The sequence below is a fragment of the Myxocyprinus asiaticus genome, chromosome 4, assembly GCF_019703515.2.
Source record: "Myxocyprinus asiaticus isolate MX2 ecotype Aquarium Trade chromosome 4, UBuf_Myxa_2, whole genome shotgun sequence".
Lineage (NCBI taxonomy): Eukaryota > Metazoa > Chordata > Actinopteri > Cypriniformes > Catostomidae > Myxocyprinus > Myxocyprinus asiaticus.
In genome coordinates this window covers 20406098-20422826 of record NC_059347.1, presented here as the reverse complement: position 1 = coordinate 20422826, position 16729 = coordinate 20406098, and the positions used below count along the sequence as shown (strand labels likewise).

General features: G+C 38.6%; 2 protein-coding genes and 1 long non-coding RNA gene across 4 annotated transcripts in view; 2 read left to right on the top strand and 1 right to left on the bottom strand.

Annotated features, from left to right (window-relative positions):
- Window positions 1-6108, top strand: part of LOC127433671 (neurogenic locus notch homolog protein 1-like) — a 98672-nt gene extending 92564 nt beyond the window's left edge. The window contains exons 32-34 of the mRNA XM_051685766.1: window positions 30-177; window positions 1158-1255; window positions 2911-6108. Of these exons, the coding sequence (XP_051541726.1) occupies window positions 30-177; window positions 1158-1255; window positions 2911-4251 (1587 nt within the window). The 3' untranslated portion in view covers window positions 4252-6108. The remainder of the gene's footprint in view (window positions 1-29; window positions 178-1157; window positions 1256-2910) is intronic.
- Window positions 1-15120, bottom strand: part of LOC127433757 (uncharacterized) — a 59549-nt gene extending 44429 nt beyond the window's left edge. The window contains exons 1-2 of the long non-coding RNA XR_007895920.1: window positions 14970-15120; window positions 13640-13740 (exon numbers count right to left, since the gene is read on the bottom strand). This is a non-coding gene — a long non-coding RNA (uncharacterized LOC127433757). The remainder of the gene's footprint in view (window positions 1-13639; window positions 13741-14969) is intronic.
- LOC127433693 (calmodulin-regulated spectrin-associated protein 1-B-like) overlaps window positions 13837-16729 on the top strand; it is a 54154-nt gene continuing 51261 nt past the window's right edge. Inside the window, exons 1-2 of one of the 2 annotated variants that reach the window (XM_051685800.1) lie at window positions 13837-13941; window positions 14351-14515. In XM_051685800.1, the coding sequence (XP_051541760.1) occupies window positions 13902-13941; window positions 14351-14515 (205 nt within the window). In that variant the 5' untranslated portion in view covers window positions 13837-13901. The remainder of the gene's footprint in view (window positions 13942-14350; window positions 14516-16729) is intronic. The other variant, XM_051685810.1, reaches the window with a different exon arrangement.

The window sequence follows — 16729 nt, the reverse complement described above, 5'->3', positions numbered from 1 at the left end:
TGCCTAATTAAGAATTCTTCCTTCTGCAGATTCTGATACGGAACCGTGCCACAGACCTAGATGCTCGCATGCATGATGGCACCACACCTCTGATACTGGCGGCAAGACTGGCGGTAGAGGGCATGGTGGAAGAGCTCATTAACTGCCATGCTGATGTCAATGCCATTGATGATTTTGGTATATTTCAGTGGCATTCTTAATTAATTCACTACATGAATGTACACTACCAGTTAAAAGTTTGGATACACTTTGAGTTCATGTTTGTCACGATATTAAAGGAATATTCCGGGTTCAATATAGTTAAGCTCAATCGACAGCATTTCTGATATAAAGTTGATTACTACAAAAATGTAGTTAGACTTGTCCCTCCTTTTCTTTAAAAAAAAAAAAAGCACAAATTGTGGTTCCAGTGAGGCACTTACAATGGAAGTGAATGGGGACAATGAAAGTGAATGGGGCCAATCCGTAAACATTAAAATACTCATTGTTTCAAAAGTATAGCCAAATTCATGACATCTTCAAAAAGACGTCTTCAAAAGACATAAACAATATGTGCTTTAACTTGATTTTAGTGTAACAAAATGGCTTATTAACCTTTTCTGTGTAAAGTTCTAACCAATTTTACAACTTTGTTGACATGACGACGTAGCGCTGTAAACCCTAAAACGACTGTAAAAATGACAATTTAAACAACTTTACAGCTGAAATGATACATTAGTTTTAACAGAAGAATTAATCACATTTCTGTATGTATATATATATATATATATATATATGTATATATATATATATATATATATATATTATCCTTTGGACCTGATAGTGAAGGAAAAACAGTCAATAAATGGCCAGCATACATTACTGTTTAAAAAAGACATCCTAGGTGTCATTCTAAAAGAATGGCCCTGTACTTCTATGTGTTATTTCTTGTTTTGATGACTTTGCTATTACTAAAATTTTTAAAATTGTAATTATAAAGAATCAGTAGGTGTGTCAAAACTTTTGAGTGTAAGTGTATAGTATTTTTTTTTTAATGATTTTATTAGTTTGCTTGAATGAATGTTCATATGAATGTAAGATTTATGACAATTGCATGTTGTTTCTACTAAATAAATGTCACTGAGTACATGCTGAAGTTGTTTCTGTTTGTGCTACAGGCAAATCTGCTCTTCACTGGGCAGCAGCTGTGAATAACGTAGATGCAGCCATGGTATTGCTGAAGAATGGGGCAAATAAAGATATGCAGAACAATAAGGTAAGCAGCACTTCATTGTTTTGCATCACACATTTTACTTTGTGTTATTGTAGACATTACACTATCCACATTTCATGATAGATTTCAGATAGGAATGGGCAGTATATCAAATATTCACAAATTGACGAGATATATATAAAATAGGCTTAAAGGAATAGTTTACCCAAAAATGAAAATTCTCTCATCATTTACTCACTCTCATGCCATCCCAGATATGTATGACTTTCTTTCTTCTACAGAACACAATTGAAGATTTCTAATGAATATTTCAGCTCTGTAGGTCCATACAATGCAAGTGAATGGGTGCCAAAATTTTGACACTCCAAAAATCACATAAAAATGCAGCATAAATAAATATGACTCCAGTGGTTAAATCCATTAGGGGTGTAACAATTCATCGATCTGGATCGATGCATCGATCCAATAACCAACAATCCAATGTTGTTGGTTCAGTATTGATATACATCTTTTTTTAAGATGCACCTTTATTTTAATACTCTCATGTCAGCCACATCCATATGCATATCCGTCAGGTGATGAAGCAACCTTATTACATTCATTTCATTTTATGAGCGCTAATACGATTTTCATGTGGGACATGGATGTCTTGACACCGCCGACATTCTGAACAGCACTAACGAGGGAAAGAGAAATCACCTGCTCAGCTCCAGCATCAGTTATAAGACTTTACACATCTACACCCTTACTAACATTTATCCCAGTTAACTGTAACAGAATTTTTCATTACAACTGTGGAAGTTGTAGCCAAGAAAACCACAGATAGTTGGAAACAAGTCATGGGTATCTAAGTACTTTGAATTGGATTAAACTAAAAAATAAGCTGTAATCAAACGATTGATGATCACTTGTGTGTGACTTTATTTTTTATATTATTATCTGTATAATTTTTTTCAACATCTGAAGTACCTTATTTTGTTGTTGATGTCCCAATTTGGATATAAAATTGCACTTTTCAGAGAGCTCAATAAAATATTCAAATTAGATTTTGGTTGCATTTGAGGGCAAAAAAAATGTTTAATTGATTGTGTAAAATAGGCACATAATATCGGAATATCAATCGCAGGGCCCTGAATCAAATCGTATCGCGGCAGACTTTGAAGTATCTGCAAATATCGGATTGCAGGCCAAGAGAATCGATATAAGGGAGGAGAATTTATAGTAAAAATGTACTTAAATATTGATCTGTTTCTCACCCACACCTATCAAATCGCTTCTGGAGACACTGATTTAACCACTGGAGTCATATGGATTACTTTTATGCTGACTTGTGATTGTTGGAGCTTCAAAATTTTGCACCCATTCACTTGCATTGTCTGGACCAAAAGAGCTGAGAAATTCTTCTAAAAATCTTCATTTGTGTTCTGCTGAAGAAAGAAAGTAATACACATCTGGGATGGCATGAGGGTGAGTAAATGATGAGAGAATGTTTATTTTTGGGTGAACTATCCCTTTAAAAGTGTAAAAAAATATTGGATTTTTTTTTTTAGCAATTATAATGAATTAATTTGTGTACAAAAATTTTTTTTAATTCCAGATTAACATCAATGTACGAAAACATTTTCAGTGCCAAAATGTATTAGAAAAATGCCTTTGGTTTACAAATTAAACTCTATTTTTTTTATATATGTATTCAGGAGGAGACTCCTCTATTCTTGGCAGCAAGGGAAGGAAGCTATGAGACTGCTAAAGTTCTCCTTGAGCATTTCGCTAATCGGGAAATAACAGATCATATGGATCGACTCCCACGAGATATCGCTCAAGACAGGATGCACCATGATATCGTGCAGCTCATAGATGAGTACAACTTGGTCCATAGCCCTCCCATGCACAGCGCCCCTCTCTGCACCACCATATCCCCACCTCTCTGCTCTCCCAACGCCTTTATGGGCAGCATGAAACCCGCCGTACAGAATAAGAAGCCCCGCAAGCCGAGCGCGAAAAGCATTGGTTGCAAGGATGGCAAAGATATGAAAGCCAAGAAGAAGAAGGCACAAGACGGGAAGGGAAACTTGCTAGACAGCTCGGCTGTGCTCTCGCCCGTGGACTCCCTGGAATCGCCCCACGGGTACATTTCTGACGTTGCCTCCCCACCTCTAATGACATCGCCATTCCAGCAATCACCTTCCATGTCGCTTAATCACTTGCAAGGCATCTCAGACACCCACATGGGCGTCAACCACCTGGGTATGGGCAACAAGCAGGAACTGGCACATATACAGTTTGATCCGTTACCCCCACGTCTCACCCATCTGCCAGTGGCTGGTTCTAACGGATCAAATGGCATGAATGGCCAATGTGAGTGGCTTGGCCGGATGCACAGTAATATGGCTCCGCAAAATCAATTTGGGGCCATGAGGAACACCTCAGGTCACCAATCTGGCCAGCATGGCCTTATGACATCTCTCCACAATGGCCATTCCACCACCCTGTCTCAGATGATGAACTATCAAGGCCTGCAGAACACACATCTCGCCACACAGCCGCGTCTAATGCAGCCGCAGCAAATGCAGCAGATGCAGCAGAGCATGCAACAGAGACAGCAGCAGCAATCAAGTGTCCAGCTGCAGCAGCACCACAGCTCAAATCCACCCAACAGTATGAGCCAGAACTTCATCAGCAATGAGTTGAGTGGTCCGGAGCACCAGCAGGGCACCGGAAACAGCATGCCCATCCACACGATAATCCCCCAGGAGACCCAGCTGCTGAACCCGTCCTCTCTGGGATCCAGCATGGCTGGCACACAGTTCCTCACGCCACCTTCCCAGCACAGCTACACAGCCACCATGGATGCCAACACGCCCAACCACCAACTCCAAGTGCCTGACCACCCTTTCCTCACGCCCTCTCCGGGTTCACCTGACCAGTGGTCCAGCTCCTCGCCCCATTCCAATATGTCTGACTGGTCGGAGGGTATTTCAAGCCCGCCCACCAGCATGCAGTCGCAAATCGGACACATACCGGAAGCATTCAAATAGGTCATTAAAAGTGGTGCACTTTCAAATGCGAAAACCATAAGCCTGCTTACTGAAGGGTCTTTTATTTGCCTGTTGTCTAACCACATTTTTTTTTTTTTTTTTTTTTAATTTATTGAAGTTTTCTTATTTATACTTTTTCACCTGTTTTTATTTTTATTTGGGCAAAAAAAAATAATAATTCTTGATGAAATGACATTTTTTGATGTAATGCTTATGCTTTTTGTCAATAATATCCTGTACTGGGGGTCTGGGTAGCTCAGCAAGTACTGACGCTGACTACCACCCCTGGAGTCGCAAGTTCGAATCCAGGGTGTGCTGAGTGACTCCAGCCAGGTCTCCTAAGCAACCAAATTGGCCCGGTTGCTAGGGAGGGTAGAGTCACATGGGGTAACCTCCTCATGGTCGCGATTAGTGGTTCTCGCTTTCAATGGGGCACGTGGTAAGTTGTGCGTGGATTGCGGTACCATGGCATGAGTACCATGAGCCTCCACATGCTGGGAGTCTCCGCGGTGTCATGCACAACGAGCCACGTGATAAGATGCGTGGATTGACGGTCTCAGAAGCAGAGGCAACTGAGACTTGTCCTCCGCTACCTGGATTGAGGTGAGTAACCATGCCACCACGAGGTCCTACTAAGTAGTGGGAATTGGGCATTCCAAATTGGGAGAAAAGGCGATTTACTTATTATTTTTTTTAAATAAATATCCTGTACTCCCATGTACACACAGGGTATTTATTGGTCTGAAAATTTGCCTCTTTCTTTATTTCTGTTGATTGGCCATTATTATTATTTTTTTATTATTATTATTATTATTTTTTTTTTACTCTTGTTGTATAAGCTTTTAAAAATGCAATGTTCTTGTATGGGCATTTTAGAGAGCATGTTTTATATGACAAACTTCAGTGTTACAAAGCTCAGTTAGATTTATGTTTTCTGAAACAAGCTGCTTTTCCGTTATTAGAAGAACAAGTTCTTAATTCAAGTTATTATTTCTGATATCTGTTCTGGTTAGGTTCTCATTCTTTTGTGTTACAAGGTCTATACTACAAATATGTAGTGGTATTAATATTAAACATATGTATAGTTGTTCAAAGTGATTTTCGTTCTTCCTTTCTTTTACATAAAATGCCTGCAAAAAGCAGACTGCTAAACACCCACTGTGAGTGTGGTTGTAAAAGTGAGGATCTGAGCTACTTACAGGTAATAATTGATGTCGACTTGTATGAAACAAGTGCCAATTTCAAGTGCTTTGTATCTTTCCTCCAATTTTGTAGAACTGGTCACATGGCCAAAAGTGTCTGGGGTTTTGTGGAGGTGTTTCAAATTGAACTTCTCTTTACTGTACTTCCAGTTTTGTATCTTCGTTTGAGCCTATGGCTGTTGTAAATAGATATACTGTATGCGTTTGTCATGTAAACAGGATTTTGTTTCAGAAATCTTAAGTGTGCCATGGAAATTTGGAATATTTTAATGCTACGTACAGTAGTTATGTTTTCTATCCTGCACAAAAAACAAACAAAAAAATTTCTCAGTATCACTGGGGTAGAGACAAATATTAAGAGATGTATACACACAAATGATTAAAGGATATGACAAATAGAATAACATAATTAGATGATTTATGACTCACTATTTATTGACCAATAGTTTGCCACAAAATCAGAAAAACAAGTCGCTCTAAGGGGCATGGTGGTGGCATATATTATCCTTTTTAAGCCACAAGAAATTTGAACAGCACTGAGTATATAATATCTGTAAATGTTACCTAACAAACTTGTAGTTTACATGCAGAGTATTTTCTATCCGTTCTACTGTCTGTAAATATTTCTTTGAATAATAAAAGATACCAATGTGTATTCAGTTTTGTCAACTCTTTTGCATTTCTCAATGTTTGAAGATGCACTTACATTGAAAAGCTCTATTATTTTGTCCTTGTGCTCTATATCTTCATCTTTAGGCCTTTACAACGCATTTAATTAAGCTTCAGACCCAGCTTTAAATTATTTTGCACTTTTTATCCTATACAGTACTGGGCAAAAACCTTTGGCACATTAAATATTTCACACACACAGAAAAATATTTAAGACAGTTAATTTATATATTTTGCTTTAGTTTTTCAGAGGACTTTTTTTTTTTTAGATTTTCAAACATTGCTTTTGCAAATAGAAGAAGAAGAAGAGTCCTGGTACCAGTTGCAAGAAACCCCTGAAGTTAAGAAAATCCTTTACAATCCTGTTACAACTGTATCTAAGGGTTTCTTACAACTTGGCCCTTGTCTCAATAGTTTTGAGACTGGGAATACATGAAGATTATGAAGCAACTGAGATATCGATAAAGGAGCTGTGGCAAGTTCTCCAAGATGCTTGGAACAACCTTGAAAAACTGAATGCAAGTGTACCATGAGAACTGGTGCTGTTTTAGAGGCAAAGGGTGGTCACAGTCACACCACATTTTGATGTACTTTGTTTTTTATGTTTACTGCAGTTTGTATTAAGTTAATTGAATAAAAACAATTCGTGCCATTATTTTTGAAAATATTCTCAATTCCCAGCATTTTTCACAAGTGCCTAAAACTTTTGCAAAGAGTAACCCGAAACAGACAAAAAGTGCCAATAAGCAGTTTGTGTCTCTTCCCTTCATTCATTATTTGAATGTAATGCCGCTTTATATATATATATATATATAAGGCTGGCAACACAAAAGTGTAGATCTAGTTTTTGTTTGTTTGTTTATTAACATATATCAACAGTTTCACGAGTGCTGCTCGTCCTTGTATTGACCAGCAGCGTCATCTGCTGACGTGCACATATTTTTGTTTACTGTATCAACAGCGCCATCTGCTGCTGAGAACAGGAATGTATGTAATGCAGTAGCAAACTCAGGCCTGAATGAACACGAACTAGCGAAGTTTGTGACATTTGAGTTAGTAAAGAGATACACTATGTTTAAGTATTGGAGCAGATAATTTAACTGATTTAATAATCAAAAAAGTATGTGGCCATTTAATTGTCCACACCGCAGAAATCTTTGTAACAACACTGTGGAGTCAAACTACGAAAAGCAACAAAGCCTTTCTTTCTGCATTGCATTATTCCAAATCCTTAAAATCTGACAACGTTACATCACAAGTTCTGAAGTGGGGAGACCATGCACAGATGGACTGGTTGCATTCATTGACCAACGTCTGCCTTTCAGCAAATCAGTTGCACCTACTGGGTAAATGTCACATACTCACGTAATGTAATCACTGGCACGGACGATCAAAAAAATGTAAGGCCTTTTTTTCTCCTTTATGGAGGTAGAATAGTAACTGCGTTTTGGCTTTCTAAGTATACTGTATTCTTACTATGACTGTTTACCCGCGCCATATGCCACTTTACACTTGACATACTGTAATATGATTATTCTGCTATGAGAAGTCTGTTTACACTGCCATGCAGTGGCGTGCACTACCTTAGCAAGGACAGGGGCGGAAGGATTAAAAAAAGGGCACTGATTTTTTTAATGCAGTTTCCTGAGTAACCACTGGGCGGCACCATGATGATTCTAATTGCCTGTTTTCTGTTTCTGGTCTCGAGACTCACTTTGAAAATTATCAAAATGAGCGATGCAGACAGAGAACAACAACCATTTAAGTTTTTTTGGAGTAAAAATTCATTTGTGCTGTTGTTGGTTGTCATTACAACACAAAGTAGTTAACGATTTCAACCTAACTAACCTCAGACCATCACTTCATGACATCTACACACTCAGTTGAGGCACTGTCAATAAAAAAACGATCATCTCGACACTGTAAAGTATCGGCACTATACAGCCACATGTTTTTAACTTACAGGGGCATTCAGTGGTTCTCTAGCTAGCATTAGCATTGCTCTTCTTCGTGTAATTTAAGTACCGATACGACAGTGGTGTTTGACTCTGTACTGCCACCCATCGATGTGGATAAGCACAATCGTCTCTGCTGCCCCCGCCAGCTGGAATATTATTTGTACCTGGAAAATGTCGAAGTTTGAGGTAATTTCTAAAGTCATTTGTTACTACTATAATATAATTGCTTTGCCTAAAAACAAACGTCCGAATTCAAGACTTCTACAATTAAAGACAGATTATTACTATCCCTCATATCAATCATCTTTGGAGACTGTCTACGTTTCACGTTATTTCTAAAGACAGTTATTACCTTTATTAGAGAACTGCTTAGTGTAAAATAAACCTCAATTATCTAACGATACAGAATTTTATGGTAAAGGAAAGATTACAATTGTTTTTGATGATCAAATTTAGCATGTCCATGAATACTGTATTTGAAGAACTCGTTTGTTTCCAAGAAAACCATCGTCATGTTTACTCAAAATCCACAACAATCACTGTGCCACGCTACTAAACGAATGAAGACGTATGCCATTTCATAGAGGTGCAGGTAGATGGGCCCTCCTTACTGTAGCTGTGATAACAAAGAAAATAAAATTACACGTTGCTTTCCGGTTGCGTTTGTAAACACTGCTGAAAACGGTCCATTACTAACATATTTTGACTGCACACGTGATTTTAAAAAAGTTTGAGGGGAACTTGTTTGAGTTTTCTGTCAATTTCACTGATACTATTTTAAAGAGTGGTGTCTAAACAATTAATGTCTTACCTGCCCAAAAAAAAGAAGCAACATCGGCATCACTACTCATGTTTTTCTCCGTCATCAAATATTTCCACCTTGTGTATGCTGTTCCAATGTTTACTTTAGTTTTTTGCCTTTGCTGGTCTTTCTGTCTTCTTGCTTCTGACCATTTTCACTTCTTCGGCACTACAGCTACTGAATCTCCTGTTGTCTCTGCTTCTAAAGCACGATCATAAGTATGTTCCATTGTATTCTGTTTGCTCTTCGCATCACCAAACAACACTGCACTAAGCATAGCCAAGTGTATCTACATAGGCGGCAGCCAATGAGCGCAAGGATTTTCTTCTTCGACGTTTAGTGAAACACAACGGACCATGTCATTTCAACATGGCGAAACACACTGAAGGGGTGACCCGCACCATGTATAACAAAAACACTATTTTAGAAAACTATTATGAGTACAGTCTTCATCTCATGTGAGTGCACACCATTCAGATCACTCTTCACAAAAACACAATTTATTTGTTAATGTGTAAAACTTTTCAAATTAGCCCAAATTACTGAATGCACCTTTAAACATTGCATTACCACTAAGAATATATGCCGATGCAAGTGATAACACCGGAGACCGGAAATTGAAAACAGTCAAATCGTGGAATTTCTTTCACTGAAAATGACATGACCGCTCACTAATTAATAAATCTGCCTGGAAGTGTTGGAAATGCGGTAGCAATCGAGTATTATTCTTTTGATGAACTTACAACACAATAAATGGAGTGGACTTTTTATCTGACCTGTTACTCATCTGAGGTAATGGCACTTCGATACTCCAGGGCAAATTAAAAACTGCATTTTTTGCTCTCTTGAAGGGCACTGCAGCTCGAAAAAAACGAAAGTGAAAAAAAAATTATTTTCTCAAATGGCCCTTCCACAAGACTGTTAGCGAAGGGTATATTCAAACAGTAATGCCATGTTTCCTTCAGAGTACCCACTTCAAGGGCACTGCAATTCAGAGTGAGTAAAGGGCATAGGGAGGATCACTTGCGAATAGAATCTGTCTCCGATCTGCCGTAGTGCGTGCTCTTAAAGGCACTTCCGCTTAATTTTCTTTCATACACCCGCGATTTACAAAGAAATCTCAAAATAACACATTATTACTGCTATTGTGAGATTATTACTATATTGTAATTTTGTTTTAAGTATTTTAATTTAATTATTACAATTTCTCCCCATTTTCTGGACGACTAAAAGGGCACCTTTAGATTTGTGAACGAAAGAGGCAGGCTTGCGCCCCTGCTGCCCCCGTTCTGTGCACGTCACAACTGCCATGCCTTGTTCTGAACAATTGTGCTGAGTTTACGGAGTACACTGTTTTTTGCGGTATTACATCTCATAACCCTCTTATTGTTTTAGGGTCATTTTTGACCCAGGACATGTAAAGAATACATTATAAATACTGCATAGTTTTTGGTACCAGAACCAAATGTTGTGACTTTGTCAAGACCATCAAAGCAAACAAAATAAAATATATTTTTGTATATAATTGTTTAAGAGAATTGAGTTGAACTATTTAAAACAAACTGTTCCTTCCATTGTCTTATCGGGTCCATTTTTACTTATATGGGAAGAACTAGATGTGACCTTTCACCTTTGGACTTTCTGGATGGTAAGCAGCTTTAAATAGTTTTTTTGTACATACTTTCCTTTAAAATGTGGTTTGTGCACACACACACACACACACACACCTTTGAACAGGTAATATGTAGTGCCAGTAAATAAGCTTACTAACAGAATTTTAGATAAAAGTGTTCAATGGGGCTAAAGGCCTCTAAAAGACCATTGGATGTTGTTTTCTCCAAAAACAGTAGATGGCAGAAATACTATATCAGAAATCAGAAATTGTTTTAATGTAGTCAAGATAATATAAAATGCACAAAGTAATTGAAATAAATGTAAACTGAGGGACATCCTTTTGCCAATATTTGCCAAGTTATTTATTTTTTTTTTTTTACATTTTGTAATTCTTTACAAATTATGTTACTCCATTAATATTCAGTATACTGTATATTTTTCCCCTTTCCTTTTACACTTTAGGACCACAATAAAACAGATTTTACTGAAGGGTTGTCTTTAGTGGCGTTGTACACTAATCAAGAATATTTGCATTTTTAATGGTTTTCAAAAGGAGGGTACATTTTCTTAAGACAATAGGAGGGATACTGTCCTGTTTATACTTTGTAAGTGGTAATGCCATTATGTTGAGCTGTCTACCTACATAAACTTATCTACAGTACCTGTCTACCTACACATCTTTTGTTCAATATATTCTCAGCTCATTTTGGAGGAACACCTGTGGATGCACAAAAATGAAGCTTGACTTGACATCAGGGACCATGTGAGTGTTAAACAAAACATACCAATGCAATGCAAATGACTAGGCATATCTGTTATGATTTTTTCAGGCTGGTGGGTGGTTTATCAGATTTTTGGGTGGCAGGTGAGCGCTATGCATACAGTTGTTTCAATTTAGAACACAGTAAATGTTTCAAGCTGATGGACTCTGTGTTAAACCTTCTTTTTGTCTACCTGTATGGCATTTTTGGCATGAGATAATCTAGGGAAGAACACCCACCTCTGGTCTCTTTTTGAGTGTCTCTGCCATCGTAGACTAATCATAAGTCCTGAAGTGTCAGTTTGGGCATACATAGTTTTCTGCTGTCCATAGTCAGTGCCCTCTAAAACGGTGATAGTTACTTTTATCACAGATTCATTCTCTATAAGTGGCTCTAGATGCATGACCTCATGCATCCCTTGAATGAAGCCCCTAACAGCAAGACTCCCAAACACTAGTAAGCTTGAGAATGGTAATGCTATTTCCAATATTATTTTACAAATCCCATTAAAAACTGTTGAAAGATTTTCCAATCATTAACCTACACACTTCACTACTCACTTAACTACACAGACACTCAGACTTGCATATAGTTAGAATTCACAATGATTGCACCTCTGCAGTTGTTTCTAAGGTTGCCAACTTTCTACCAGCAAAATATGGGACAGGGGTGAAACATGAGGCAATATGAGGCAATTCTGTATATATATATATATATATATATATATATATATATATATATATATATATATATATATATATATATATCAGTATATACTCACAGAGCACTTTATTAGGTACACCTGTACACCCAGGGCTGCCGATAAGGGGACAACTGGACCTTTTGTCCCGGGCCTGGGCTTGAGGGGCTTGAAAGGCTTTTCCATATTGTAGAGCTCATCTAAACGTGTTCAGCAGGAGACGCGGATATAAACACGGAGACGGTGAGCGAAAGCCGCTGGGGTTAAAGCGCTTCTCTTCATCCAAGTGGAGGAATGATTACATCACAGAGTTTAATGGCATTTTGGTGCTGATGTGTGAATGGTTGCAAAACTGAATAAAGACGGAAAACCGTTGCATGTGTGAATAGCAGTTGTGGTGCGTTTACCAGTAAAGGCAATTCTGCAATTTTACTGCAATTTAATGGGTTAAGTGCACGTTGATGGAATTTATGCTGAGATACACAAATGGTAGGCCCACTGTAGCCTTAGCTTTCTGTTCTTGGCTGACAGAAGTGGAACATGTTCTTCTGCTGTTGTAGCCCATCCACCTCAAGGTTCGATGCGTTGTGCATTCTGAGATGCTATTCTGCTCACTACAATTGTACAGAGTAGCCTTTCTGTCAGCTCGAACCAGTCTGGGCTGCATTTCCCAAAAGCATCGCAAGCTTAACTTGATCGTAGAGACAATTGGTGCCACTGTTTTTTTTTTTCTCCCCAATTTGGAATGCGTGGTGGCATAGTGACTCGCCTCAATCCGGGTGGTGGAGGACTAACCTCAGTTGCCTCCACGTCTGAGAACGTCAATCCGCGCATCTTATCACATGGCTTGTTGAAAGTGTTACCGTGGAGACATAGGTCATGTGGAGGCTTCACGCTATTCTCCGAGACATCCACGCACAACTCACCCCACGCCTCACCGAGAGCGAGAACCACATTATAATGACCTCGAGGAGTTTACCCCATGTGACTCTACCCTCCCTAGCAACCGGGCCAATTTGGTTGCTTAGGAGTCCTGGCTGGAGTCACTCAGCATGCCCTGGATTCGAACTCAGACTCCGGGTGTGGTAGTCAGCGACTTTACTCGCTGAGCTACCCAGGCCCCCGGCGCCAATGGTTTCCACAGTCTAGTTAGGCTTACGTTGCTTTTGGGAAACGCAGCCCTGGCCATTCTCCGTTGACCTCTCACATCAACTAGGCGTTTCCGTCCTCAGAACTGCTGCTCACTGGATGTTATTTGTTTTTGGCACCATTTGGAGTACATTCTAGAGACTGTTGTGCATGAAAATCCCAGGAGATCAGCAGTTACAGAAATACTCAAACCAGCCCATCTGGCACCCACAATCATGCCACAGTCCAAATCATTGAGATCACATTTTTTCCCCATTCTGATGGTTGATATGAACATTAACTGAAGCTCCTGACCCATATCTGCATGATTTTATGCACTGCTGCCACACGATTGGCTGATTAGATAATCACATTAATAAGTAGGTGTACAGGTGTTCCTAATAACGTGGTCGGTGAATATATATATATATATAAAAGAACAATCTGATATATATATATATACACACACATATATATATATATATATATATATATATATATATATATGTATATATGTATTAAACACAGAACAGTTAGTCATGTTTGGGACTCACATTTCAGGGGTTTGTCATTCATCCACCGCCACACACTCGTATCTGCTACGTGGCCTCATGATTTCCACCGGAGCCTTTTACCCGTTCCTCTCTCTTCTTACCTACAGATTTGCCCAAGTGGATTGTTGTTAGTTCATTATCTGGAAGGTATGTGGCAGTAAATGTTGCTATTTTCAATAATTGGTGACAAAGGGGCTGTTGTTTAGCTGCGGTTTGCTAGCAGCATTAGCTGTTAGCCGCTGGTAACTGTTTCAGTCAAAACATGCAAACCAGTGTACGGTCAACACTAAATACACCTCAGTGTAAGTGTTTGGTTATTTATTAAAACATTTATGCAATTCATTATCTTCATAGGCGATGGCTAGCTAGTTACTTTGCATATAAACTAATCACTAGCTTATCTCATTTTAATGTCAAAATCCAGGCGGTCAGGTTTGTTTTGCTCAGTGGCTTTTTGTAACAAATGTCGTTTATGTTAGCTAATATATTAACCACAAATTTGGGCAAATTGTAATCTACTTCTGATTTGATGGTCTCTATCAAGTTAGCTTGGACGCTAATAGAAATGAGTAACTGCTGATGTCTTATCCAAACCTCCTGATACTCTAATACTTGACATGCAGCTTATGAAACGATGCATTGCCTCATAATAGAGCTTTTTCAACAAACGGTTTGAGAAGTAATGGTGTGTTTTTGCTCGTGTGTTTGAAGACGGTGGTGGCAGGATGGACGCGGAGCTGGGTGCTGACAGCGCCCGCAGAAAGATGGAGGCGCCGGGCGAGGCGCTGGAGATCGTGCCGCTGGAGATGTACGATTCAGCCCGAGCGAAAATAGCGGCGAATCTGCGATGGCTGTTCGCCAAAGCCTTCGGTATCGGTGAGTGGACATAAATTTGTTTTGATGAATGAGACAGGACAGAAGTGTGAGCCTCTTTATTCACTAACCGACCCAGCGTGTCATGTAATCAAAGACATTTGGCCAGTCAGCCAGAAGATAGTTGCAGCTCAAAAATGTAGTGTAGTGGTAACCATGCTACAGTGATGGGATCAGATGGTAATGCCATTGTACTTATATACACACATATAACTAGGGATACACTGATGTGACCGCTGCCGATAATTATCGGCCAATTATTGACCAAATTAAAAACTTAATAAACTGATGGTTTATTCATAATTATCACCACACTTTGTAAAAACTTTGTGAATTCAAGTGCACAATACAGAAATTATGAAAGCCAAAAAATGTAGTAGAGTTGGCACTCCTAAGAACATGTAATATTGAATCAAACTTGCATTACAGACATGACAGTTGTGAAAGCGGCACTTACCTATACATGATGAGGGAAACCATCCAAAATGCTTTGACTTCTGAGACAGTATGGTATCCATTAAGGCTGCGCGATTGTTTTGAGTCTAGATTAAAATCGTAATATGGTTTTACATGATTACTCAACCTCAAAAGGCTGCATAATTCCTGAGCAAAACAGTGATCTGATGATAAAATAAAGTGGCAAAATATCGGTATTCGCATATAGTTTCATATAGGTACATCCCTACAAAAAAAAAAAACAAACATGGGATTGCCTTGGTAGATGTGGTCCAAAACACATGGTATTACCATGGTGCCATGTTAAAAAACATTAGAGTTCAGAAGTCGGAGTTCATAGTCCAAAAGCAGTAGTAATGCAACCCTTATTTACCACCAATAAGCAAATTCTTTTTTTATGTAGGCCTACTTTTCTTTTTTTTTAAATTTTGGTATTATGTAAATGTATGCAGGAGTAGCACATCTGTGAGATTTTTGGGTGGGAGGGCAGCAGACTGAATCCACTGATGTGGTATCTTTTTGACAGTCAGGATCAAAAGCATTTGTTCCATCTGCAGAGCTGGCACTATTGAAATGTTGTGGATGAGCGGGAAGCAGGGGTTTCCTAATGCCACAGACTCCATGTCAGCAGTTACAGTATATGGAGCACTTGCTACACACAGGGCTACTGGGAGCCTTTTTTTCTCTGATTTCTGATAAAAGAAGAATGTTATTTATGTAAGATATGTTACATTTTATTGTTCATTGTAGGGGTGTAAATATTTGCACTGACTGCAATTCCATTGAATTACCTAATGATTACAATTCATCGTGAAATCTGAAATATGGTCACAATTCGATCAGATTATTTTAGAATGATTCATAATTATTTACTAAATGTGCAAAAAACAAACAAACATAGTTTTGACTGAACCTTCTTAATTTAGACAGCACAGACATGCACTAGAGTCACAGGTGCATTTAGGAATAAAGTAATCGAGGAGAATCTTCAATTCCATAATAGATTCATCAAAATTTCATTTTCAGATCAATGCATTTTTACACCCCTATTTCATTGTGTATGTTCTTTTGTGTCCTAAAATCAAGCTTCTGTATGACTGTTAATGTGCGCATAAAGAACAAAAATAAACATGAGCACACTTTAATAAGCGATTTATTCCACAGATTACCCTCATTGGTTGATAACCCATATCAATCAATCAATATTGAGTACCTGACTATGGTAAAGCAATGCCCATGAGCCATGTTTGCTCCAGGTTTATTTTTAGCCTGTGCCCAAGTACCAGCCATTAACAGTTGTTGCATATGAGTAGAGCAGCTTGTGGTCGAATGGGATCGAAAATGGGTTTGGGTGAGCGTTTTTGCAATTTTTCTCAAATAGCAGGCCTAACTTTTTGCAGTGTACTTCAATTCAGTTTTCTCTCCATGCAACTGCCATTATAGTACTGATTCATATAAGAGCGAAATAACAGTGTCTTCCGAGCATAAAGTATGGTTCTGCTTTAGCACCTTGCAAGACTAGCATAGGAGGGTAGGATCTTATTGGAGAATGCATTCAAGCAAGCTCTGATACCATAGCTTGCGCCCCTTCAAACAACAAGGCACCCCAGTCTGCCATCATCATTGGATGAAAAACAACTGCGGCATGTAGGACTCTTGACCTCTTTTTAAACCTGTTAAATGTTTATTTATCAGTACTGCTGTCATTGCAGGGTGTGTCAGCCCACCATAATAGTTATGGATAGTAATCAAATATAGGCT